The sequence below is a fragment of the Tigriopus californicus genome, chromosome 2 (assembly GCF_007210705.1).
Source record: "Tigriopus californicus strain San Diego chromosome 2, Tcal_SD_v2.1, whole genome shotgun sequence".
In the NCBI taxonomy this organism is placed as follows: Eukaryota; Metazoa; Arthropoda; class Copepoda; order Harpacticoida; family Harpacticidae; genus Tigriopus; species Tigriopus californicus.
In genome coordinates, this window is record NC_081441.1 from 10,530,327 (window position 1) to 10,556,201 (window position 25,875).

The following is a 25,875-nucleotide window of genomic DNA, read 5'->3' on the forward strand; positions in this document are numbered from 1 at the left end:
TCAGAAATAGGTCTAGGTTACGACTCTGAAGTTTGAACCGAGTTTTCCTAGCATAATTTTGAGATAGATCTGTTAAACTGATTCGAATTTTCCAGGTTGTTGAATTAATTTCTTTGACATTGGTCATGTGAAGTCCCAATCTTGGAACAAATTTTGGCTTTTGGCGTCTTATATTGGATGCAGATTCATGGCAATTTTATTGTTGATATATTAAGCGAAAAAGAAACAAATACCTTGTCTGGCATAGACTTTGAGCATGGAAGCCCTTATTCTTTTTTGGGGCTGGATGCAAGGGTTCATGGTTGTACAGTAACTAGCTATTGGAAATGAAAAACTTTTAAATTAAAGTGGCAGGGGACATTTATAATTTTGTTGACAATTTCTTCCTCTGGTTGCTCGTTTGATTAATCATTTGAATTCCTAATGATCAACCAAGTCAAAATTGAAGGAGCAAAATATCCTCCTGCTTGTCTTTGTGCTATTGAAGGCTTATGGAGCATCCCATCCATCCATCCTTCAGTTTAAGTTGACATTATCAACTGTCATCAGCGTGATTGGGCCTGGGACTGAATGCACCCCACAAAATGTCAGGGCCACAGTCTGATCAGTTTTGAACACAGGCCAAGCCTGGCCTTTTATGAGCCCAGTCAGTGAAACACAAATTTAAAATCGGGCCATTTGGGAACATGAAAGCCTGTGCGTCACACAACCGTCAACTTCATGCACCAGCTGAAGAAATATGACTGGCACTGGGTGCTTTTTCCTGAAAGTTTTGGGAGTTTCAACCCTTAAACTGGCAATGCGTAATTTTTTGAGCCAAGGTCGGCTACCACATTTCAACTTTCCCCACACAATCCCTGGGCCAGACCTAAACTAAGGATGTGAACTATTAACCAAAAATACATTTTAGGGAAGAACCAGATGTCTGAACTGGATGTCAAACCAGTCCATGAAATTTTAATGGGAAATCAAGGTGCCCATTGAGTCATAGAGATTCATGGGTCGGGGAAAATCATGGGCCTTTTCGGTCCACGGGGATGTTTCTCTGATCGCTATAGGTCTCTAATCTGACCTTTTATCCGCGGCGCAGAAAAAGGCCCAGGGCAACGCTCCCCCCCTGCGTGCCTCCGTGCCTTCGTACCTCGGTCCCTCGGTCCTACTCGTCCTACCAGATCATACACATACATACACGGATACTCTGATCAGACGTAGCTCTGAACACACCGACCGTCAGACAGACAGACACCCATTCCCATCGAGTCTTCACTCTTCCCTGTGCACTATTCGCTATTCGGTTCTTCTGTCTTGTTCCTCTTCTGGGATTGTGTTGGCTCTGCCATATTTGAGATTGACTCACTCACTCCAGGCTTGTTCCCAAGATTGAGAACCCGCAGCGGACTGGATTACCCACCCATCCTACTAGACGCCACGCCTGGACTGGCCGTGATTCCCCAACTCTATCTGGCTGGACGAGATTCGAGCCGCCGTGGGTTGCCCCTGGGATTGGATCGCTAGCCGTTGGATTAGCTAGCCGTATTTGATTGGGCGTTCTTCCGGGGCCCAGTATCGATTTTGGCCCGGATCTGCCGCCTTTGAGGCCGATCGAGCCATTCATCCATCGATCCATCGAGCATGACGGAAACGGGAGGTCTTCAATTCGGTCCTCAGTGGCTCCGTGACACGTTCCACGAGGCCAATGGCAGCCATCAGGCGGGTTCAGCCGCCGCCACGGGCTCGCGGGGCCCGTGGGATGGGTCCATGCTTCACCCCACGTCCGCCCCCGCGTCCCATTGGCCGCACAGCTCGGGCCCCGGGGTGGCCCCGGGGACCGGGGGGCGGGTGGCCAGTTTCAAGTTGGCCGAGTTTCGCTATGGGCGGGAAGAGATGTTGGCTTTGTTCGACGAGTACATGCTCAAGGATCGGGATCGAATGCGGTTGGGCGTGGCCTTGCCCGACGACGATCCACTGGTCGAAATGAAGCTCTGGAACAAGATCCCGGCCCCTCCGTTAAATCTCCAGGCCTCCATGTCCGAGGAGGAACAGCGGGCCTGGCAGAAGGGCGTGAATTCCGACACCAGTTTGCGGATCTACCGCAAGGATTTGCCGCTCGAGGGGGCGGCTTTGAGCCGGGGCGGCGGGGCCGGCGCGGGACTCCGCGGTCTACGCGGGACTGGACCGCCCGGCAGCGTCGTGGGTCGCGGGCGGGGCTTTGAACGCCATCGGAGTGTCAATGAGGACGAGGAATTTCTGGGCTTAGGACCCGCCACACGGGGCCGAGGTGAGTCACCCCCACCCCTGGGCCTGACTGTTGACCTAGTCGGGTGCTATGCGGCCAAACTTTCGTTTCCAACCTAAGGTAGTTGACTATGTCCATTGAATGAAGCCCTGACGGCATCACTCCCGTCCTTAGATCCTTCGGACTGATTTAGCTTTCTTTAGATAAAATGCCACTGCCCTTCCGAGGTCCATTTTTCCGAATTCCGTGCTCGCCGTGTCCCAACCCAGCCGCAGAATAAAGGCCCGCTAGTCAAGTCTCAGAAATACATGGCGGTTATAGATTTATGGGGTTCACTTGGTTTGTTGGACGAAAATGACGGGTGATGGATTTTTTATGTGACTCATGTCATGCCCAGAAAACCGTGATGTCCATGCCATTTCAATCCATTGGAGTCATAGCCTCGGCCAGATAGTATGATACGATATCATGAATTAGCCCGCTCATTGTCCGACCCATTAAATACGAGACATAGAGCTCATACGACCGATATCCACGTCACTTGGTTTTTCATGGCGCCCATCCGCGCTATCCAGCCAGACACTCAAAAAGCTCGTCAATACAGTTGGCTCGATTTGGATCTGAAATACCCTTTGTTCCTTGTAGGTCGAGGCTTTGATCGTTCACTCAGCGACCGAGGCGGCTGGTTCGATCGACCCGGTCCCGGGGGTGCGGAGGATCCCACTTTGGCCACCCGTAAGAACTACTCCCGAGCTCCGTACGATGATTGGCGAAAAACCGGCGAGGACGACGGGGAGAGCGGAGGATGGCGGAGCGCCGCCTCCAATTCCAACAATGCCGCCCGCCGTTGGAACACGGGACCCACGTGGCGCGAGCGCTCGGGCGGCGAGGAGGCTTTCGCTCGCGGACGATTCAACGACCATGTGAACGGATCGGTCCCGCCCGGCGGAAATCCCCGTTGGAAAGACCCACCTTCAGGCAGTGATGGATTCAGTCGAGTGGGTCGTGGCGGTCGTGGCGGCCATCATGGCTCCGGGTTAGGCCAACGGCGCTATAGAAACGAATCTGAGAACCTACCCGAATGGGCCAGTGAGGAGAGTGGCACGGGCAAAGGGGGCACGTTTGACGCGTCGGGAAAATTCCAAGCCTTGCGGATCAATGGCGGCGACTCGGGGGAAGAAGAGGGTCCATTAGATTGGGCTGATGACGAGGAAAACGTGGTCGAGGTGGAAATCGACCCGGATGATTTGCCCGACGTGAATGGGCGGGATGGGCCCAGCTCGGCCAGTTCAGCCTCCAAGGATCCCACACCCAGTGAGGCCCAAGAGAAACAGTCGTCGTCGGATCGATCCACTGGACCAGGGGCTGATGAAGAGGTTCATTCAGAAGACATTCCGGATTTGGAGCAGCAGCCACCCCAATCACAAGCTCCGCGTCCACCGAGCTTGCCGGATAACCATGATCATCGCGATCAGACCAGTGAAGAGCCTGGATCCCACCTGGATGCCGGCCATCTGGTGAGTAAGCTCGTGGACGATGATGACCTCGATCACTTGAGTCTACAGCTTCAGACCTCGAAATCGGAACGGACCACATCTCAACACAGTCCTCAGCTCCATCAATCCCACCTTCAGCAACCACCACAGCAGCCACCCCATCATCAACCGCCACACCCCCAATATCAACAGGTTCCAACATCACAATATCAGGCTCCTGCCGTTGAAGACGAAGGCCTTCGATCCGACAACGTTCAATGGATCTATTTGGATCCTCAAAGACAGACCCAGGGCCCCTTTGCCACTTCGGACATGCTGGAATGGAATAGCCTGGGCTACTTCCCCAATGACCTAATGATTCGTCGGACTTGCGACCATCAGTTTCTGTCCTTGAAGGATATGACCCGAATCTTCAGAGGCAACCCGTTCAGTGTCACCGTTCAACCTGGTCCAATTGACGCACAGAAAATCCAAGAAGAAGCTATGATCCTGGAACACCTACGCCGTCAACAAGAGCAACAACTCTTGCAGCAGAGACAGCAACAACTCTTGGCTTTGCAACAGCAACTTCATCACCAACAACAACAACAGCAACAACAACAACAACAACAACAACAACAACAACAACAACAACAATCTGCACCGTCTCAACAGGCGGCCAGATTGCAAGATCCTCAGCAACTCTTCAACAACCTTTTGTTCTCGCAGAACGGGCCGCATCCCACTCTGGGGGGAGGATCTCTCCTCCATCCTGATGCCCATCATCGCCATCAACAACAACAACAACACCCCAACACGCCCGCAGACATGCCTATGGACCCGTTAAAGCTCCATATTCAACAACAACAACAACAACAACAGCAGCGAGCTCAGCATGAATCTCCCGAGCACACGGGCTTTGGTCCGAGTCTGAGTAATTCCAGCTCGTCCCACACCCTCTTCCACAATCAACACCAAGTCCCCACCTCAGTCATCGCCTCTACCTCGCCTGGGCCGGAATCCGTTCAAAGACCGCCTTCCTCGTCGAATGGTAGTAGCTACGATGCCATCCAGTCGCTCTTGAGCCAACTTCAGAGTGAGAAAGGCAATCAATCCAGCTTTGAAGGCCATCACGACCGTCAACAGCAGCACCATGACCAACATCAGAGATTGTCCAGCTTTGGCGGGCTCAATGCCCAACGGACTCCGAGTAGCGGGGATTTGGAAGGGGGAGCTGGAGGGCGTTCCATCTGGGAAACACCCACGACATCGGAGCAATTCCCTCCAGAAACTAAGGTGAACGACTCAATAGTTGATACGTTTGTGTTGCACTAATGCCTAATTCCGACTTTCACAATTTTAGACCAGTGTTTGGGAGGACAACAACCAAGAGGACTACAATCCAAAAGAGGAGGACGTCGAGGACGGATCATCCGAGGATTATGCTCCCGATGAGCCAAAAGCACCACACACCAAAATTCATTCAGTACCACACCTCCGAAGTGACAAAGTGGCCCCCCCACCCGACATTCCGATTGATAACGAGGTGTCGGCCGAAGACTTCGTCAAGCCCCGCTCCAACGAGAAGAAGGACAAGAAGAGCCGGAAGGCCGAGGAGAAGCGCCGCCAGAAGGAGGCCAAGCGGGCCGCCGAGCAAGCGGCGGAGAACCGCTACATCCCGGGCATGCAGGGAACCGTCCGACCGGATGAGCCCATGACGGTGGCCAAAGAGCAGGAGTTGAACGAGGAGGCCAAGGCTCAGCAGAAGGAGGCGCTCAAAAAGCTTCAGGTAATGATGATGCCGTAATGCTGATTGAAGATAGTGTTTGCAAGTTGTGTGATTGTACGCAGGGGTTAGTGAGTTTATGTAGTTCAGCTATAACTTTTTTTTCATTTTTTAGCTTCACCGTTTTGAAAATCATTTTGCTTTTTTTATTTTTTAATTTTGTGGACTTCCTCGCCGCTACTGGAAATGGGGATCCTTAGCAGGTCAAGATGAAAGACTTATAGATTTGTTAAGTTTGCAATTTAGATTACAGTTGATCCACCATTGAATTTTTGTTGAAGAATCTGACTAGCCCCTGAATAAAGGGTTGATGTGGAATTTTGGTCCAAATTATATGTGCTATAATATTATTCTATTCTATGATATTTGCAAAGTGCGCATTTTAAACGATATATTCTTTTTTTTATGATATTTTAATTTTAAATCATTGATATTACAACTCTTCTTTCTCACCAATTCTTCCCGAAGGTGGTGCTTAATGCATCATTACATGATCAGGGAAAAATTAGACATTACTGAACGTCAAACGGTTACTTTTGTTATCATTCCAGGAGGAGCAAAGGGAACACCTGAAGATGGAAGAGCTTCAGAGACAAGAGTTCCTCGCCGCTCAGCAGACCTCACATCAAGCCAAATTGGCTCCATGGGCCAAGAAGAATCAAGAGGAGGCTCAAAGCAAGATGAGTCTGATGGAGATCCAGAAACTGGAGGAAAAACGCGAGCGTGAACAACAAATGCTCAGAGAGGAGCAAATGCGGGTCATTCGGGAGCAGCAAATGCGGGAAGAGGAAGAAATGCGTCGACGCCAGCAAGCCAATCGACCGAGTTGGGCCTCCACGTCCGCCAATGGGCCCAGTTTCACGGGCGATGGGGCTCCAAACCAAGGACCCGTCAAGTCACTGGCCGAGATCCAAGAGGAAGAAGCCCGCATCGAGCGAGAACGGCAAGAGCACCTCAAATTGGAGAGGAAGTCAAGACAGGAGATGAGCTTGTCCGCAGCCTCGGTGTGGGGCAAGGCGGCCGCCAATCTAAGTTGGGCCCACAAGGCTGGAACGAGTGGTGGTCCGGCTCAAGCCCCGCCCCATCAATCACAATCAGCCAGAGGTCACAACAATAATGGAGGGGGATTCTGGGAGGATGTGCCGCCTTCCTCCGCGCGGTCCAATCAAAAGCAAGGTGCCCAAGCGCAGTCGCAGCTTCCACCCACCACGAGCTCGCAATCCGCGAATCAGCCGCAGGCATCCAAGAAAGGTGGAAAGAATAAGGCCGGAAAGGCCAATAATGCCAAAGGCAACGCCTTCGAGGGTTGGTGTCTCTCGGCTTTGGAGCAGTTCAATACCAATCTCGATATCCCGACTTTTATGGCCTTCCTCAATGACATCGAAAGCCCTTATGAGGTGAGAATAGTAACCGAACATCGCTTTTAATCACTAATTAACTGAGTTTCCATAACCACCCCTCAACGCGTTCATTTGGCTAATGATTAAAGCCAAACCATCAGTCTCAAAAACCATCACTGGATCAATATTTTTTTACTTTCTATCCAAGTGCTAAAAAGCAAAATCATAAATTTGCCCTATTCTTACACGTGAAAAATAGTCTGCTACATTGATTTTTGACTGATTTCCACCTTTTTGACGGACGAATGACTTTTTTTTCTGATAAGATAAGAATGATTCTTTGCGTTTACCTGTCCGTGTCATGAAAAAGTCCTGAAGACATAGTTGAAACAAACCTATTAGCAATTGAAGTCAAATGCGTGGGAAAATATTGATCCGCTTTTTGAGCTTCCATATTTGAGGACTTTGACATGTTCTTCAATGCAAGTAGCCAAATCCGTCAACTTCTAATTCTTAGATGTATGCCATATCTCGAGACAGAGGCAGAAAAAGTAATAGTAAAAGAAGAAGTCCACGACAACGAAAACAAAGCAAATTTTCAACATCCGTGCTCGACTCTTTTTACTCCATTTTCGAACACTTTCTGTTCCAATAAGGAAAGAAACTTGTCCACCTCAACTCGTGCTTGCTTTCATTATTTGACCAAACTAATGTGATTGTATCTATTCACCCTGATTTCCAGGTGAATGACTACGTCAAGAGCTACATTGGTGAGGGCAAACAGGCCAAAGGCTTTGCCCAAGAGTACCTGGAGCGTCGCTCTCGTCACAAGAATGCCTTAAAGAACAACAATCGTGCTCTTCTGGAGGAAGAGCTCCTGACTCCGGCCACGGCCATCAATCCCAATGACGATGAGTTCATCCCGGTGGGTGGAGCGGGAGGTGGAGCCAGGGGCAAGAACAAGAATAGGGGCAAGCGTGAGAAGGGCAAGGCCACCGATGCCAGTCATCTCTTGGGCTTCAGTGTCCAGAGTAACCGTATTAATGCTGGCGAACTGGATTCCCCCAAATAAGAAGGCCAGGGTGACGACAATCAAATGAAACATCCAAGTGGAAAGAGAGTGAGCCCGGGGAAATTACCCAAAATTGATCTATATTCATGGCCCCCATATTTTGGCGCCCCAAGGGACTCCATGACGGAAGAAGATTCATTTTTGAAGAATTCTTGTCTCTCCAGTCCAGAGTCCCTAGTGATAATAGCCCGAGCTCGGTTTCGAAACTTAAAAACACCATCAAAAGAAATTAAAAGCACATCCTGCTTGATATGGATTCCATGGCGTCATTTATTCAAATTGATGACCAGGTAATCTCGACGGCCTCGCCAATTTTGACATCCAAGCCGGACAAGTCGATGTTGAGGCGACCTTGGCCGAAAGTGAAGCTAGTGGCGGGTTGTCCGTTGACTAGGACACTATCAATATTCGATGATTTTAATCCCATAACATCCACCTCCGACAGGTTCTCACCTGATAGGGAGAAGCTATCCGTCACGACCTCAGAACTCAATTGGCCGTTCTCAACCGTGAAACTGGCCTGGAATGAAAAAAGAGATTGGTAGGAAATGAAGGGCCAAAAATGTGATGGTCTAGGAGATCAGAGGGTGGCTTGTTTACCAGGAAATAATTGCCGTTTTGAATCGTATCTTGCGAGATCCCATCGTCCATGAAGAGTTGCCCAGAGGCCATTTCGCTATCGTCTAAGGCCACCAGGAGCTGCCACGGGTTTTGTCGACTCAATTGAGTGTTTATGGCTTCAAGTTGAAGCGGGAAAACCGCACCTCCGCGAACATGAATTGGAATTTTGTCCAATGGACTATCTGGATGAAAAAAGATTAGTTAAGTTATTAGAAGAGTGTCTCTCAGAATGTAAAGGGATATTGATTTTTAAACGTTTTCAGTATCAATCGAAACACGAGCCATGTTAGTACATTCGATTGAGAAATATTGGCTTATTTTCCGTTATCTTCATGGGCCTTTTGGTTCCCATTCAAGATTTTGTTAACAACAATAGAAAAGAGGGCAATTTAAGGTGGACCTATCTGGAAAGTAATATCAAGCAATTGAATGCAATTGAATTAGTTATCATTCTTCACGGGGGCAACCAACATGAGTTGAAGAGTCAACTTCGAGTAACATTTTAAACCTTTTTTGCTTTCTTCTTGCCCCTAGTCTGAATTGAACTTGGGCCATGGAAAGCTCGAGATATGGATTTGGTAAAATGATCAATCTCTATGACCGGAACATCATGTTTACTAATCCCTAGCCTAGTTATGAACCAGTTAAGTAAAGACGGTAAACGTTATTCTTCACCGATTAGTTGGCGGTGCTACTTTTTTAAATCTTAACCTGACCTAATCAAACCTAATCTAACCTTACCTAACCTAACCCAACCTAACCTAGCACGATATTAAAAACCCTTACAGTCTAAGTCTCTATCTAAACCTTTTAACATTTTGCCATAAATTTAAAAATGAGCACCGCCAACTAATCGGTGGAGAATAACGTTTATCAGTAAAGACGGGGATGCCAGGGTTGCGAATCAACATTTTGGAACCAAGTGAACATGTTGGTTGCGTTTTCCTTCAAATGAGACGGTCTGTGGTTCTCTACAATTACCTATTCCAATATTCACCTTGATCGAACAAGGTCAAAAGTTATGCCCGTCTAAAACGTAGAACATGCCAAATGTAATCAAAAACCAGAACAGGGCTAACTTATTCATTTTATATGTAGAGTTGTCTAGTGAGCTTTGAGAGGACGTAATTCAATCAAACTGAAATTTCACATCCTTTGCCTTTGTAACCAGGGGTCAGTTTTGTTTGAAGAAGCCATTCTAAATGATAACTATCAATCATAACATGGCCCTCCATGTTACACTGGTTCACATCTTTGTCGAATCCTCACACATCATGCGACGTCAAACGAATAACCACCACTAACCGACGGTTTCATATCCCCCGCGGGTGGATACTTCGGACACGCTGCCCTTGGTTGTGTAGTCGGAGATGTCATACCACCGAGCATCGGGGAAATAGATGTCTTTGGTGACCGCCCCTTGATCCACCACTGGCGATACCATGAAAGAGGAGCCCCATAAGAACTGTCGGTCCAAATCCCACGTGGCCGAATCCGCGGGAAACTCATCCCATAAAGCCCGAGCCACAGTGTTGCCTTCAGTGTTGTGCTATGTTTGAAGTGGGAAAAATTAGTCTCTGATGATCAAGAGGTCAACGTTATTTATTATGGTTCAGAATTAGAAAGTAACAAATTCAATCTAAATTTTAAAGTACGAACCTGATAGAACAAGGTGTATAAATGAGGCAAAAAGCGATAGCGAAATTTCAACACTCGAGCTGAGAGTTGACCCACAAAGTCTCCGAAGTATCCCGGATCTTGATCTGTGTAGCCGTAACCATTGTGATTCCGCGAAAATGGATAAAAGGCCCCCAATTCCATCCATCGGGCGCAAAGCTCTTCATTGGTGTCGTCAATAAATCCACAAATATCTACAAATGAAACAAAATGAGATACTCTCGGCTTTTGGAACTAAGGTTGAATTATTTTAATCTTAACACTCCATCATCAATGATCTATATACTATGACTTTGCTAAACATTGACTGGCTTTCAAAAAACATATACCCGGATGCTGAACATAAGGATTTGTTGCTATTTCTTTATGAAAGAACGATGACAAAGGAACCAATTAACTTAATCTTCCTTTTCCGTTGATGATTTCCTTTCGTTTGGATGATGTATGATGAAAGTTTGACAAAAAACAAGGAGGATATTTCCAGCCATAGGAAATGTATTTATCTATCATTTTTTGTTAGCGATATTATTGCGTAACATTTTTTTCCCTTTGTGTTGCACATACACAGATATATGTCACGAAATCGATACAAAAACCTCATGAATCAAACATCGAAAACCGCAATTGAAAAGAAAACTGTTTTCTATCTGGTTTGAAAATTACAGCCTTGCATTCTGTGACCTTTTTAAATTATCAGAACAACTTGTCTTCCATAGTGATGGATCATTTAGTTGTTCTTAGGACTTGCGCAAGTCACTTGATATGTCAACATTTCGGAACACTCGTCGAATCCTACAAAAGACCATTGCTAGAGTCTGGTAAAACAAAACAAAACCATTTGGTATTGCTCCACTAAATCAAGCCAATGCAATCATCTTTCTGTATGTACATGGTCATTTCATGAGGGGCTTAGATTTGTTTGCTGAAGAAAATAAATTAAAAAAGTGATAACCAGTCTGGACTCGAGCCCTTTGTAAAAGACTTGAGTTCAGGCTGGCCCAGTACAGGGAGGAGGGAGATCTATTTTCAGCTTCTTTATTTTTTATTATTTTATTTCATTATCTGAGTTTTGAATCCGTAAGGATCTTATCAAAATTTAATGAAAACAATCCATTCTTTTCTCGAAATTTAGAATTTCAAAGATAATGTGTGTATCTACCATATCATTTTGATTGCGGTGTCAGATTTCTTGGCGTTCTTAACTATGAACAACAGGAATATGGACGACCAGGCTTTTGGGTTTCATGATTGAAAATTCTAATAAGATTTTACCTCGCAATTTTCCGTTTTCTATGAAGAAATCCTGGTACATACTGTAAACCTGGCGTCATAAAACCCCACAGAAACTTGAATTATTAATCTTTTTGGACTTTTTGGCAATTCGCATCAACCATGGAATATCTTAGAGTGATCTATTGCATATCATTAGCATGAATGTTATTTGGCTTGACACCAACAAAACAAAGGTTAAAATGCAAGAGTCCCTTACTATGCCCTGCTACCCTTCCAGCTTTTTTGTCCAAACCTAGACAAGGCATTAGGTTCAATGAAGTAAACAGCTTGATTATGTTTGTCATCAAATGAGATTGTTCCCAGGTTTTCCAATTTCAAACTCAATCAAATGACGATGTCGGAAGATATGCCACATCAAATTGAATGAGTTAGCTCTCCTCTGGTAATTGCTCAAAAGGAGATGGCCAAGTCATTCCTTCTGGGCTTGATTCTTAAAAGATATTTGTATCCAAAGGTAGGATTTGAACCCACGGCCTCAGGGGAACTATGTCTTGCTTCTTTTGTGTACATTAGACCACTCAAGGCGAGATTCAAACCCACGTCTTTTGGCGAACCGTCTTATGCCTCTATCGGGTATATTAGACCACTTAGAGAGGAAGTGCTTCTTGACAAAATCATTTGATCAAGTTGAAAACTAATATATGTTCTTGTACCAAACTGCGATCTGTCTCATTTGACGGGAAAAACAATGCTTTCTTTCTCGGGTTTCCAAGATGTTAATTCTCTACCCTAGCATAACCAACCATTTTTCAGTGGTTCTTTCTTGGCTTAACCAAGGTCCAAAATATTTTAACAGATCGAGTGCAATTACCTGCTCCCACATGAGGCATTCCAAATCGATTGAACTGAAGCATCCCAATAATGGAGTAATACAGATTGTCCCAACTATAAAAGAAACAACAGAACGGTTTGAAACGATTTAAAAAGCCCAACGTGGTGTATTACCAAGATTCTGGCCACCCTGCTTCTGGCGGCCCCAACATTCAAAAATAATTTGAAGGTTGCAATTTTGCAAATACTGAATCATTTTACAACCATCCTTGAATCATAATCATGGAAGAGCAAGCCCATAAGAATACTGGAAAATCCGTGCGATATGCACTTTTGCAACAGTGCCAGGAAAAGTCCAAGCAGAAATGGCGAAAACTTCAAGACCAGAGGTGAGATACAATTTTACCATCGTTCACTAACCCATCTGCTTTTTGTATGTAGGTAGACCACCTACTCCCTTTTAGATATTTCGTTAGCTTAGACTTGTGTGTCCTTCAACGTGACGTTTGAAGACATGGCTGAATTAGTTTATCTTTATGGTTATCACAAACGATTCTTGAATGCATCACATCAAGGGAAATTGTAAACGTTATCCTCCACCAATTAACTGGCCGTCCTACTTTCTTAAACTGAATTGAACCTAACCTGACACGATGATAAACACCATTGAACTTAATTTCTGAATCCTACATCAAGCATTGGCGTGTCAACTGATTGGTGGCAAGCAACCTAGTCATAATGTGAATTGGAGATATTGCGAATGCCCGAGAACATGACTCGGTTTAGATTTGCGTGTACTTTAAGCATTGTTTGAGAGTTTGAGAGCTAAGTCAAGGATGACAAACCACGTATATCCCATCTCTTATTTGTAAACTTTTTCGTGCGCTAGAAAGGAAGTTCTTTCTTCCATCCTTCCACTCAAGCTGACTCAAAAGGAACCGTCCACCAATTCTCATCAAGGGGAAATAAACACTTGACCTTTGAATGAGGAAAATGCGGTCCATTGATCGCCCGACCAATCTGACTGGCACGTTATTCGATTTTAATTGATCTAATAATAATCTGCATTTCAAAAAAAAGGAGATATTTTTGGCCCTCAATTTCTTCATTTTACACGCATGCAGTGGAAAACAACCGCTTTTGCTAACCAGACCTGAGCCAAGTATTTATGAAACGTAATTGATTGCAAAGCAAATAAAATTGAAGACCAAGACTCAGAACTGATATCGACCAAATTAGATGGCATAGATGCACCCAAATTTACTTAGGGAAATGATTGAAAGAATGCGTTACCGGAGAATCTTCAACCATTAACTGATAATGAAATGTATAACAAATCCAGATTCGTCGGGTAAAGAGGATAGGACTTATGCACCAAAGAAATTAATCATCGTGGTTTGATCCAGAGCTAGAATATTCGAGGTTTTATTCTAAAATATGGTCAGAGCTCTTGACATTGATGGCTGGTGTGACTAACCACCCTTAGCTGTTACTTTCGCATGTTAAAAAGCAATCCAACCCATAAGGGAACCGAACAGAGAGGCGCTCCAAAGCCATTCGTCACGCTTAATGATTGCCATCTTGCAGAAGAAGCGATTTCTCATCTGTACTTCCCGAGGCCATTCGAAAGGATAAGAATTTTGTGTCCCAACTCCATAAACAGCTCATGGCCGATATTGACCAGGCCATTGGTGAGGCCTTTCAGGACAGATTTGATGAATGGAACTTGAGTAGTAAGCTCGAAAAACTCGACCAAATTGAGGAGGATTGCAAGGAGTTGGCCATTCAAAACGCTTGGTAAGACTGCTCTGCTCGCTCGTTGAGATGACCTCTTGGAACCAAATAAGTGAGAGTAATTGGAGAATTTCAGGAGACCAAGTGGAACACCCAAAGATGATCTGGCTGCTCATTGTACCCAAAGGTACTTGGATGAGCATGATAAGCTTGACAATGACGTTTTTAAGCCCTTGAAGCACGACGTCACCGATCTGCTCGCCGAAGTGCAAGTCATGTGTCAGAAAGTTGAGGAGAACAAATCTGAGATTCAGACCATCTTGGATCATCCTCTGGCTCAAGCAGCCAAATGATAACACTCAAAAAACAACTTCCAAGGGAAACACAATAAACAGAAATAACTTACTTGCTGAAATTGTCGCCTAACCAATGAGCCGCCCAATTACCGGATCCTATGAAAGTTGATCGAGATAAGATCCAACCACGTTCATTAGTGATGGATCGAACTCCACTCCAGGTGGGTTCGGATTCGAAATAGCCATACATGTTATGCGTATCGTAATGAGAACCCGCTTCTTGGACCGTGTCCATGCAAATGGTCTTGTCTGACAATTCGTCGCCAACCGCATGCGGTTTGTACGGGGGATAATTGATGTTGTTATCAACACATCCACCGTCGGTTTCGTCACCGGTGATGAAATTGGCGGGTTCATTCATGTCGATCCAAAGGGCATCGAAAGCCAAGATGTCGTGGAATTCACGAATCATGGTCATCCACCATTCCTGAATGAAGACAACGGAGAAACTTGAGTGTGTGTGGTTGAGAAGCACCTTTAGTGAGCGAGACCATGAATGGCATTAAACCAACGGTAGGAAGAAGTGTTCCATTCCAGAGGATTCTTAAATTGAGAACCCGGTTCGTGACATTGGGGTCTATTGTGCCTTGTCACGCACTGTTTGAGAATCATGATTGGATCCTCCATCCAATGTGGGTTTTACAGTTACATCTTAGGTGCAAGCGAAATGGAATGACGAGGCCAAATGTTAGCAATCCCATTTTCAATGTTGAAAACTGATCTATCCACCGATGGGTATGGTTTTGTGTCTTGATAATTCTCCTTAAGCTATTGAAATTGGGCAAAATAGAAGTCAAACCCTTCTAACAAAAGGGCAAGTTTCGTGAAAAGTCGATATACAAAAAGTGTATGGCTAAACATATTCGACAACATAATGATGATTATTCTTAAAAGGACCTGAAAGTTGTCCCAAATAATTGGAGGAAGTGTTGCTATATGGCGATTCCAAACATTCTGCATTACCCCAAAAGTAGAAAAAAATAGGATATTTTGTCGCCCATTATCTCCCTCATATTACGGTCTTCGAACGATTGGCAAGTCTGAGCATATTACTTTGTCTCTAATATTCAAGAAGGCTGTTCGTCATTATCACAATGGTTTATCATCTAATAATTGCAATAATATTTATCAAAATCAAAATTATTTCCTATTGCTGGATGAGACATGGATTATTATTTTAAGGATTTCATTACCGCTACTGGGAATGTTAGATCATATTTAGCTTTAAATTCATATCATATCTGATCCACCAACGAATTGGAGTTGGTGGATCCGGCTTGCGACCAGGGCTACCAATTTATATTTTCAATGGACCATGAAATAACTGGAGGAATGTCTGAAACCCGTTGGTTAGCCTCAAAAACTAACCCTGATTTTTCTTCCGTCAAACCAGGGCTGCTTTTTGCTAAAACTTAACTTTTTGCATTACGAGGAAATGGGCAGATGCTTTCACTTTCTACGTTTTCTGGCAACCTTGAAATTGAAGTTTGATTTGATCCCATCACTAGTATTGTTTGGTCAAAAAAGTACATTCAGTACTATAATGAAACTATGGTAGCTGAGTGATCCAATGTACCCAACAGAGGCACGACATGGTTACTCAGAGGGCGTGGGTTCGAATCCCGCCTTTGGAAAAAAATTAGATTAGTAGTAGTAAGTGGTAGATTGAATGATTCTAAATGATGGTGGTGAGTTGCCCACGTCACTGAAAATAATGCAACTTTAAAGAAGATGCATTTCAAATATGATTTAAGTGTTCCTTTTCCTCCAAATTGGCATTGCTAGCAAATATCTACTTTTTAGATATTTTTACCGCCGTCTTTCTTTGGTTAGCGCTTACGGTATCTTTTCCGAGAATTGCAAAATGATAATGCGCTTTGTTTTACTGGACGGCTTAATAAAAGTAAGTCTCAGCCAAACAAGAGTCCAATCTTTTTTCATTAAAAGATGCTGAGTTTATAAACTCAAAATATAGTTTTAGAATTGATTGCAATCTTTAATGCTCATTTTTGAGCAATTAGTGACAAAACGATTCCCCTAACAGTCACAACAATCAAATCCATCCTTATATATTAATTCATTAAGAAAAGCGCCAAAAAAAAGCAGAAAAAATGTTTTCCCCCGTAGAAGCGATTTAGGTAATTTTTCCCCAATTTGACGAAAAACGAAAGGATAAAAACCCTAGGTTTTAGGTATTAAGCTTTGTTCCTAGGTCTAGTTATTATCAAAGCCCCTAATGCTTGTACTAGAAAATGCTTTGGGTTTGACAACTATGGGGAAAACGAGAGTGAAATTTCACTTTAATCAATATATTGATTGGACCCGAAACACTATTTATACCCCATTTAATCGGCCCAAGAGCTATTTCAAAACCATTATTAGGCTCAGCAAGTGATGGGTTCACGCCCACTTTGGCAACTGAAATGACAATCCACATGTCCCAAAAGCGAAGAAAATGTTTCTTACCCGAGCGTTGGGGCTGGAATAATCGGCGAAATAGGTGGCATCCTCTGGCCAAACTCGGCCTACTGCAGGCTGCCCATTGGACTTTTTTACCCACACATCCATTTCATTGCCCAAGTCAAAAGGTCGGTAGTTGGTCTCACCGATGCTGATACAAGGGTCCAAAATGGTGACAAATTTGATCCCTTTGGTCTTCAACTCGTTCACATATTCAGAAAGTCCGCCAAACCTGACGAGCATGATATCCAAAGTAAAACAGGGATAATCAATTATCACTAGAGATGGGGGATATGTGCAAGAGTTTTTCAAAAATGTTGCACAAAAAGTTGCAAAACATCTTGGAATATTTAACGAGATGGTAAAAATGTGCCTTTTAAGAAGAAGTTTTTTTTCTGTTTTGATTTTCACCTTTACAATTAGATTTTATCAACAACTGACATCAAATGTGAATTGTAGCTCTGTACAAAAGACACGCTGTAATTTAAAGCCATTGCCGTAAAAACGACATTTACATAGACCAGATAAAATCTCATTTGGCTCACAGATTGTTAAGTTCAAAGTATTTTCCAAGATTTTTATGCTCAAACCATAGAAACCACTAGAATCTGTCGATTGCAAAGATAACTAGTTAGGAAAAAGCCCACAAATGTTGTATTCTTCATGCCTTCAACCTACAAATAACCAACCTAAAAACAATGAATTAGGCCAAAAAGGAGGTGCTTTTGATTTTCTGGGAAGAAGTGCCGAGAGCTAGGGCGAAACAACGAGACGATTGTAAGAAACAGCTCAGCCCCATGTTCTCCCTTAGTTAAATTCACTCTTTTGTGATAGGGAAAATTAAGTTTCCTAATTTTGACTTAATGATATACATATATCCGCTAGTAAAATGGCAATTTTATGAAATTTTCATCAAGTATCATGAATACACTCAAGCAAGTTTGTCAATGGATATGTCAAAATGATTCAATATCATTCTTAAGTGTTTTAACCTGTTTTGTGAATTATTGAATCTGCGTTGTCTACTAAAGCACTCAAAATATGCAAAGAAAACCACAAAATGGGAAAATAGGCAATTTGCATTGAATATTCATAATATGCGATTGTGATTCTCCCCCAATTTTTAGTTCTCACCATGAATAAAGGAACTTTCTTAAATAACGCTCAGGTACTTCTCAAAATTTTGCCCCATTGGAACATTGCAAATACAGTACCGGATGCGCCATAATTACTGCACTATGTTTTACCTCCTTTACGACGCACAGCTCATGCAGATCAATATCAACTACATACTTCCAGTAATTTCAGCTTTCAATTACTTTTTCACATTCTGAAACCTAGCTTCAGAGATGGAAGGCACGTTAAAAAAAGATAAGTTGCCAGAGAAAAAAATGATGTGCTGGTTGTCACCAATGACTAGAAGTAATTATGGCTCACCCGGTATATTCAAATTTTCAACCTCAATTACCTATCTTGCGAGACGGTGAAATCCAGGCTCCGTTCCATAATATCAATGTCTCCCCATTGAGCATCATGAGGGATTCCATATTGAGCCGTTCGATCCACAGCAGCTTTCATGTTGTCCAAAGAATCATAACCATAACGACACAAATGGAAACCCAACGACCAATATGGAGGTAAAGCGTAGCGCCCTAACCAAAACAAGATTCTGTTAATCCGAGCTCAAAAAGTACATAACCATGCAGAATGCAGGGTCCCAATTGCCGAGTCATCAAATGTTGACTTACCAATCGCTTCAGTGTACTGTTGATTGGTTTCAGCTGGACTTGGACCCAAGAAGAAATGAAGGTCAAGGATCCCACCGATCGTTCGATAAATCAGATTAGGATTGGGTGTGAGCTTCCACTCTTGGGCATTGGAGTTCAGAATGAGTACACTGTGCGCATTCCCATCGTTCTCCAACACCGTGTACGTGGGATGTGTGCCATACATATTGGCATCATAACTGGGGGGTTGATCCCGAGCAAAACCGATCCATTGCTTCCAATTCAAGTCATGCTTATAAGAGTGTTGCTCGTTCTCACCCAAGCCATAAATATTGGAGGAGGGCAATTTGGTAGCGAACTGAATGAACTGGTCCGAGTAGACGAATCCAGGCAGGCCAGTATCAAAGAGAACGGTTCCCGTGGCCTTTCGGATCACCTAAGATATATACATACGTTGATATCTCATTTCCGGATTCTCAAAAGGTCAAGGATTGGGAGATAAGGAAACGTTAGCGAACAACAGTCTGAGAGGGTACTTGTATCTTCTCAAGGGTCATTGGGATCTATCTTGGCGCAAGATCAATTGTTCTTGAGAGCAGATCAGGAGGTTTTGGGTTACATTTTCGTTCGAAAAAAAAACGTCATTGTTAAGGAGGTCTCACCTTCAACGCAAAGCCATTGACTTCTTGAACTAATTTCACGTCGTACAACGGATTATTGGCTGGGCCGGATCCTGGATTGATGGAGATGGGCACCTCGTAGCGGTTCACGTTCTTGGGGCTAAAATGAAATCGGCATTTTTTTGGACTGTCATATTATGATCAAGTAGCATCGTTTAAGTCAGACTTGGAAAAGTTTTTCACCAAAATTCTTGAGCAACCCTTTTTTCCTCGTGTAATTCGTCGGAGGATTAGATATTTTGGGAATATTGAGTAAAATTATCATTTTATGAGTTAATCTTCAATTGTTGGGGATTTCTTTCACAAAAATTACTTTGTTCAGAAACATTAATAAATATTTCATTCTTCATTGCGCTCTTTAAATTATGTCTAAAGTGCACAATCGTAGCTGAAATAATAATCAATGAGATATATCTTTCCAAGTTCATGTCGAGGGTTAAATTGTCATGCTATGGGAGAATCAGGAATGGTTCTCTAAAAGTTGAAGTGTCTCAGGTTTTCCGTCAAGTTTCAGTTGACACAATGCAAGTGTCAAATTGAGGCACATTTCACTTTAGACAGTTTTCAAAAACTTGACATATTTTTGAAGCAACAAGAAGGGCTTGAGTATTGTTACAAATCTCTTGTCTCTTGACGAAACGGCTTCCAAGCAAAAGTCACCGTTGAAAATGTGCGCCTTTGAAGAGGATTCATCTTAACCACGGACTTCTAGAAATTTGGACTGTGAACGAGCTTCCTGCCAAATCAGCCTCCTCTTGGTCATAGTGACTCTGAGCCACTTTTCAAAATTAAGTAATGAAATAAAAGACGTAGATCTCTTCAATCAAAGGCGGATCATTTTTATATTATTTAATTGTGAAGTGGTTGGTTTTAAAATTATGTTGTCAAAAGCTTATGTAGCTGACCAACCAAGAGCGGGCCGAAAATTCGAAGTTTCTGTGGTGTTTACTACATAACTTTGGACATATCTCCTGAGTTCCCTGTGCATAACTATGTGCTCAAACTTGGCCAAGTTCATTTATGTAACTAGATCTTGTGGTCGTATGAAGTGCTTATTTGGAATAAAGTGAACGATTTAGGAGATAAGAATTTTTTACTTTCATTCACAGGCCCCATCTCTAGAAGTCCTCTGTCTTAACTTATCTATTGGAAGAAAAACCACATGACTGCACCACTGTATGAGCAAACCGTCGATTTTATACCAGCCCAAGAGGCCCTCATTATTTTCAAATTCCGTTTAATACACAATGAAATGGAAGAACTTGCATGGATCGCACACTCACATCATGAAAAGTCATCAAAGTTTTATTTTACCCTACGCTTTTGAGCTCGTATTTCGAGTACTTACACAATCTTGACTCGAAGCCTTTGATCGGTCTGAAATTCCGCCGTTACCACGAGGGTATCAAAATCATTCCCATAGAGTGACTGAAGGCCAGAATTGCGAGAGAGCTCCACCGTCAATCCATTGGCGGTGTTCTGAGGTTCACCCACCATGCTGTATCCATAGTTGTCGGGAAAGTAACACCAAGGAACCCCAGGCTCATTGAATACCTTTGGGAAGGAATTGCATTTTTTGTTAATAGATTTCAAAGCTCCCTCATAATCTTATGATTTGGTTAAGTATGCAGGTTTGTGAGTTTTATGATGGAGTTTGCCATTGAGGAACCCATTGTGTTGATGTTGATGGTGCCCAAAGTTCTCATGACTCATGAACTGAGGGTTATGGCACCAAATCGAGCAATAAAGGAGCATGAGAGAATGAATGTGTCACTTCATTGCGAAAAATTGAAATGTAAATGATTGCAATACAACACTCTCATTCTTAGGTGATTAGGAGCCCATTCTGGGTTTTAGGGTCGTCATTCGCGACGAATCCATTATCCATTAGATAGGGGGAGGTGTGCGACAACTTGGGTTAGGGACAACTTACGGTAATTGTGCGAACTAACCGGAATTCTCAGGGGCTTGTAAGTGGTAGGAGAGCATGCTTCTATTTGATGGAGCCAATCACGGTGTTTAGAATTTTGATAACTAACTTTCAACCATGCTCTCAAGACTTATAAAGACGGTTTTTGATGTCAGTAAATCAAACCGATCAAAAAACTTTGAAATTCTTTGATCAAAAAGTATTTGCATTCCAGTGAAATATGGTAACATTTTGCAGCAACACTGCGCAGACGGTAGACAGCATAGATCAGCTTTTTGAGTTAATAAGTTTTTAGCATGCCTGAGATAAGGGCAAGATTTTCAGTTCTACTTGATGTTTTGGCCACTACTGGAAACAAAAGACGGATTTATCCAATACTTTGTTTTTTGAAAGTTTTCAAGACTTAGTGATTAACGATTGAGCAAAAATCATTTTTCGTTTTGGAATGAATTATTTGCTTGATTAAGTTCAAGAAATAAAAAAAAACGAATTTGTAAGCTTGGGAAATAAGTGGTTGCTATAAAAGAGTTTGAAATTTTCAATTTTATGCAGGGAAAAATCACCATTAAAACCTTGAAAATGCAAAGTTGCACAACAATGCAAATGAATTGGCAGGTATGCATATTTATCTTTTTTGCCGACCTGCTTATTTTCATAATCAAAATATCTTGGTTTACGACGCCTGAATTGTTTTGCACTAATTGCCTAATTCTATATGGTGCGCTAGAAATTTCAATAAAAGCAATGTTCGTGTTTTTTTCGTCTTGTATTTTGTTTCAGCTAGTCAAAGGGTCAAGCGGCTAAACGGCGAAGCATATCAACCACCATGTTGTCAGCCAAAGCAAATACCTTCATACTTACCATTCATGAAATGCCAGTTCATAAGTCATTTATTGAAATCAGTGGTTTGCTATTGAGCATTGTTTTTTTTTAAACTTATTAGTCCTTGGACAATTGACAACCATTCAATTTGAATGAATTTGATAACAAGAACTCAACCTTTTGTGTTTCTGTATTCAGGGTCTCGTAGATAGGACTAAGTTCAATAGTCTAAAATAACTTTTGGACTCTTTTTGAGTACGATACAATCCAAACTTTTCTAATCTCTCTCAAAACGAGAACCCTCTCATTCCTATTATGTTTCTTGTCAAACATCTTCGGACTTGTTTGACCTGTTGGCGACATTTGAATTTGTCATTGTTGCTAAATGTCCATGAAATATTCATATATTGTCGAGTACTTCTTTTTCTTTTAGATATACATCGTAGTCGATTAGACCAAACTTGTGAAAGAAGGCATGCTCAAAATTCCCAACCAGGAATGGTTTATTCATGAACTAGTCTTGCTTGCTTTTTTTAAAAATTGTTACGTAATGATATCCAAATCGTCCCCGATTAATTCAAAACGGGCTCAAAAATGGCAAAGCTTAGGTCGAAAGTTATGAAGCTTTTGAGCTCTGGTGTTGGTCAATTGGGCAATTTTAGAACAATAAGTGGATGGCTACAATTTTAATCCTTTGTGGCCAATTGCAGCATTTTTGAACATGAAAAATGAACTTTTAGGAAAAGAGATAATCGATCTTACTTCAGTCTCAATTTTGCCTGACCACGTGGTATGAAACAAAAGTTCTATTGAGCGGCACACCATGGAAAGTGAGATACATCTTTCTTATCATTGATATTGGTCATTTATCATGACAATTTTCTTTTGTTACTTGACAAATCAAAATAATGTTTAATCTTTTTCGCATATCAGAGATCAGATAATATATGAATATAATATAATGTAACGTAAAGTATGCAGAAGTATTTCTCTTTGAACTGTTGGGAATTCCAATCTAACATCTAAAATTATCTTGCAACAAAATGAAACCTTAGGACAAAAGTACCCGCAAACAAAAAGACCTCAAGATGAAACTCACCTTGGAATCAGTATATAACTTGTGGTATTTTTCTTTAAAGACATTCACTAACACTATGAAATTCAGTAAGCTAAGAAATGCGGAGAGAACTCTTACCTCGTTGTAAACACATCCTCGCTCATAACACAGATTTTCATCCGCATTACCTTCTGGTTCGCAGTCAATTCGATTAGCGTGGTTTTGACCCAAGGCCACAGAGGTACTCAAGATCAGTGCAAAGAAGCCTTTACAAGAGAATAGAGACTTTAAAGGCCAACAAGGATTGTCGAAAATTGGTTGGTTAATCGTTCTTACCTGTAGTCCACATTGTGTCTTGACTGACCTGTGACCCTAGACTGATGTTTGAGCTTTCGACGCGTATCTTGTTGATGCTAATTACATGATACAAATATAGGCTATTGAATGGTGGTGATAACCAAGTTGGATAAGCATCATTGTTGAAAAAAACGAGCACCTCATAAACTGTTAGGAATGTTTTAGATAGAAGCAAAATATCAATTTTTGCCAAATGAAGTGACGCGAAAATATTTTGTACATCAATATTTTGAGTGTGACAGGCAAGCCTCATTGAATTTTACCGGGTGCGCCATATTATCTTCTAGGTACGTGTTAATTGTAATGGACTTACTGAAATAGAGCTCATTTGTAATGAGTGGGAGGGCTTAAGACATAAAATTAAAGTTGAAAGGCATTTATCGTAGAATTTTATTTCTCAAATACAGCGCCTTTCACGGTCACGCAGAGCTTGATTCTAGGGACAAACTTGGCAAAAATCTTCTTAAAATACCCATTGTCCATGGCAGCCCAGGCCTCATCAACTGGCGCCTTCAGTTTAACGTTGAAATCCAGGGGATTCAGGTTGGGGCTGCATCGGGGGCCAAACCAATATCGACCAGAATGCTCTGGAGCCCAACCTTTGTTCAAGATAGGCCTGGACTTGTAAATACCCTGGTGGCGGCCTGGAACTTATTAATGCTATAAACCGTGGATACCAAAACTATTGTCAATTTTGATAGCGGGCTCACCTTTGTCAAGTTTGGCTACATCTCTCTTTTGCAGTTCTTCCATGTTTAATAGGTGGTGTTGTCTGCTTTTAAATTTTTTGCCGGCAACATGCTCTAAAATGGTTGGTAATGATCACATGAAAGCAATGTCTAAAAAAAATCGCTGGACCTCTCATTGCGCGGTTGTTGAGGCCACAAACAAGTGTAGACGATAATATGGCGCACCCGGTAAAACAATGCATGGTTTTTGCACATGGCTTAGATGGCATCGCTAAAGGTGTTGTTGGACACATCTGATGGATTGATTGGCTTTTGCTGCCAAGGCCCATTTTAGAGACTTTCAAGTGGCCATTCGAGGTTAGAATCAATGATTGAAGAGATAAGATCTAGGTTCAAACCATGTTTAATCCTCAAATATATTGTCATTTTTCGAACTAAGATACTGATGTATGTATGTTTTATTTCTTCAGAAAGTGGACATCCATAGCATAATAACCTTGAGATTAACGTCAACTGTATCAAGCGTAAACGTTCAAAGTTTATCTTTTGTTTAGATTTCAGAGTCAAAGCAAACAATCACAGAAAACAGTTAATTGAAGGGGCTTGACGCCAATGGCAAAATAGAATAAATGAACAGCGGCTATTTTCGTGTCGTATCCGCCTATCCCTCTGATCGGTTTGTCTCAAACCTAAACCGGTTAAAGTAGGGCTTTTCAATCGAAGTTTGATTGATTCCAAGAAGGGGTCAAGGGGTTGAGCGATAAAGAGTAGATGCCACGTAAAATTTTGTTTGAGGATCATAAAAATGGAATGGTATGTGCTTTGGCTTTAAAGCAAAGGGAGGAATAACAAGCAATGCAAGTTCAAGTTGATTAAACATGTTCTGGTACGCTTAAAGACCAACATGCTTTAATAACTTGTGAAAATGGAAAGGAAGGCTTTTTTAAAACCAACAATATTCCTGATTGAACCTTTCAATCGAAATAGGAGCTATTCTGCGCCATCAAAGATCTTGCTCCGCTTTTTTTTCTTCCACCATTCTTATTCATGCTCATCGAAATATTCAACGTGAAACTTGAAAATAAATCAAAACGTAATGATGTTGGTTAATCATTATCATTAGAAGAAGATGAAAGTTGATAGTGCAACAAAAGTGTTTTGTGAATGGATCAAGGGGTGGACTTCTAAAGACAAGGACTTCAGACAGAAGTGATTTTTTTTGTGCTCACTTTAATTAAAATTAACCCTTGATATGATCAAAAGATCTTACCACATGATGAACCTTGGCCAAATTTGAGTCGGAAACCGACCTCAGAGAACTCAGGAGAGGTGCTCAAATTTGCTCAGTGGTAATGATTACCTTTGGTCTACTCTTGTTGAGATACATAAGTTTTGGACTATATTAACTTTGAAACACTTGCAACTAAATGCTAGAAAAGTGGCTTGGACCTGATGTTAACGTTTCAAGCATATCATTAAATTTAGCTTTTCAAAAGGGAACCAGAGTTACACAAACCAAGAGTTGGCCTATTTTGGAGCGAAAACCGTTCGCACTCCATATTTCTAGAACTCCATGAGCAAGGAAAGAAGGCTGACGTGGGCACACTTAAGATACACAAGTTAAATAACACTTCACCTCATGTCGATGTCATGAAAAAATATCAAAGGTGAAGCAAATGTGCCGTACTAAACAACAGATTGTTCAACCAATCAATCATTATTATCACGAGTTTCCCACGTGTCCTGCTCTAAATATCAAGTCTTTATTTTGTGATTCGCTTTAGATTTTAGG

General features: G+C 42.4%; 3 protein-coding genes across 3 annotated transcripts; 2 read left to right on the plus strand and 1 right to left on the minus strand.

The window, feature by feature from the left end:
• Positions 1-1,241: 1,241 nt before the first annotated feature.
• LOC131877191 (GRB10-interacting GYF protein 2-like) lies at positions 1,242-8,165 on the plus strand. Its single transcript, XM_059222795.1, has 5 exons — positions 1,242-2,278; positions 2,882-5,007; positions 5,075-5,500; positions 6,049-6,894; positions 7,580-8,165. Exons 1-5 carry the CDS (start codon positions 1,633-1,635, stop codon positions 7,907-7,909), a joined length of 4,374 nt encoding a protein of 1,457 aa, XP_059078778.1. The 5' UTR covers positions 1,242-1,632; the 3' UTR covers positions 7,910-8,165.
• On the minus strand, positions 8,162-23,417 carry LOC131877192 (sucrase-isomaltase, intestinal-like). Its single transcript, XM_059222796.1, has 13 exons — positions 23,374-23,417; positions 23,176-23,303; positions 20,577-20,782; positions 19,211-19,328; positions 18,570-18,984; positions 18,290-18,473; positions 16,828-17,053; positions 14,412-14,788; positions 12,312-12,385; positions 10,190-10,401; positions 9,836-10,079; positions 8,510-8,712; positions 8,162-8,429 (listed from the first exon to the last, which is right to left on the minus strand). Exons 1-13 carry the CDS (start codon positions 23,384-23,386, stop codon positions 8,184-8,186), a joined length of 2,646 nt encoding a protein of 881 aa, XP_059078779.1. The 5' UTR covers positions 23,387-23,417; the 3' UTR covers positions 8,162-8,183.
• Positions 12,455-14,410, plus strand: LOC131877193 (uncharacterized). The gene is made up of 3 exons (XM_059222797.1): positions 12,455-12,660; positions 13,859-14,068; positions 14,142-14,410. Exons 1-3 carry the CDS (start codon positions 12,554-12,556, stop codon positions 14,356-14,358), a joined length of 534 nt encoding a protein of 177 aa, XP_059078780.1. The 5' UTR covers positions 12,455-12,553; the 3' UTR covers positions 14,359-14,410.
• Positions 23,418-25,875: the final 2,458 nt, after the last annotated feature.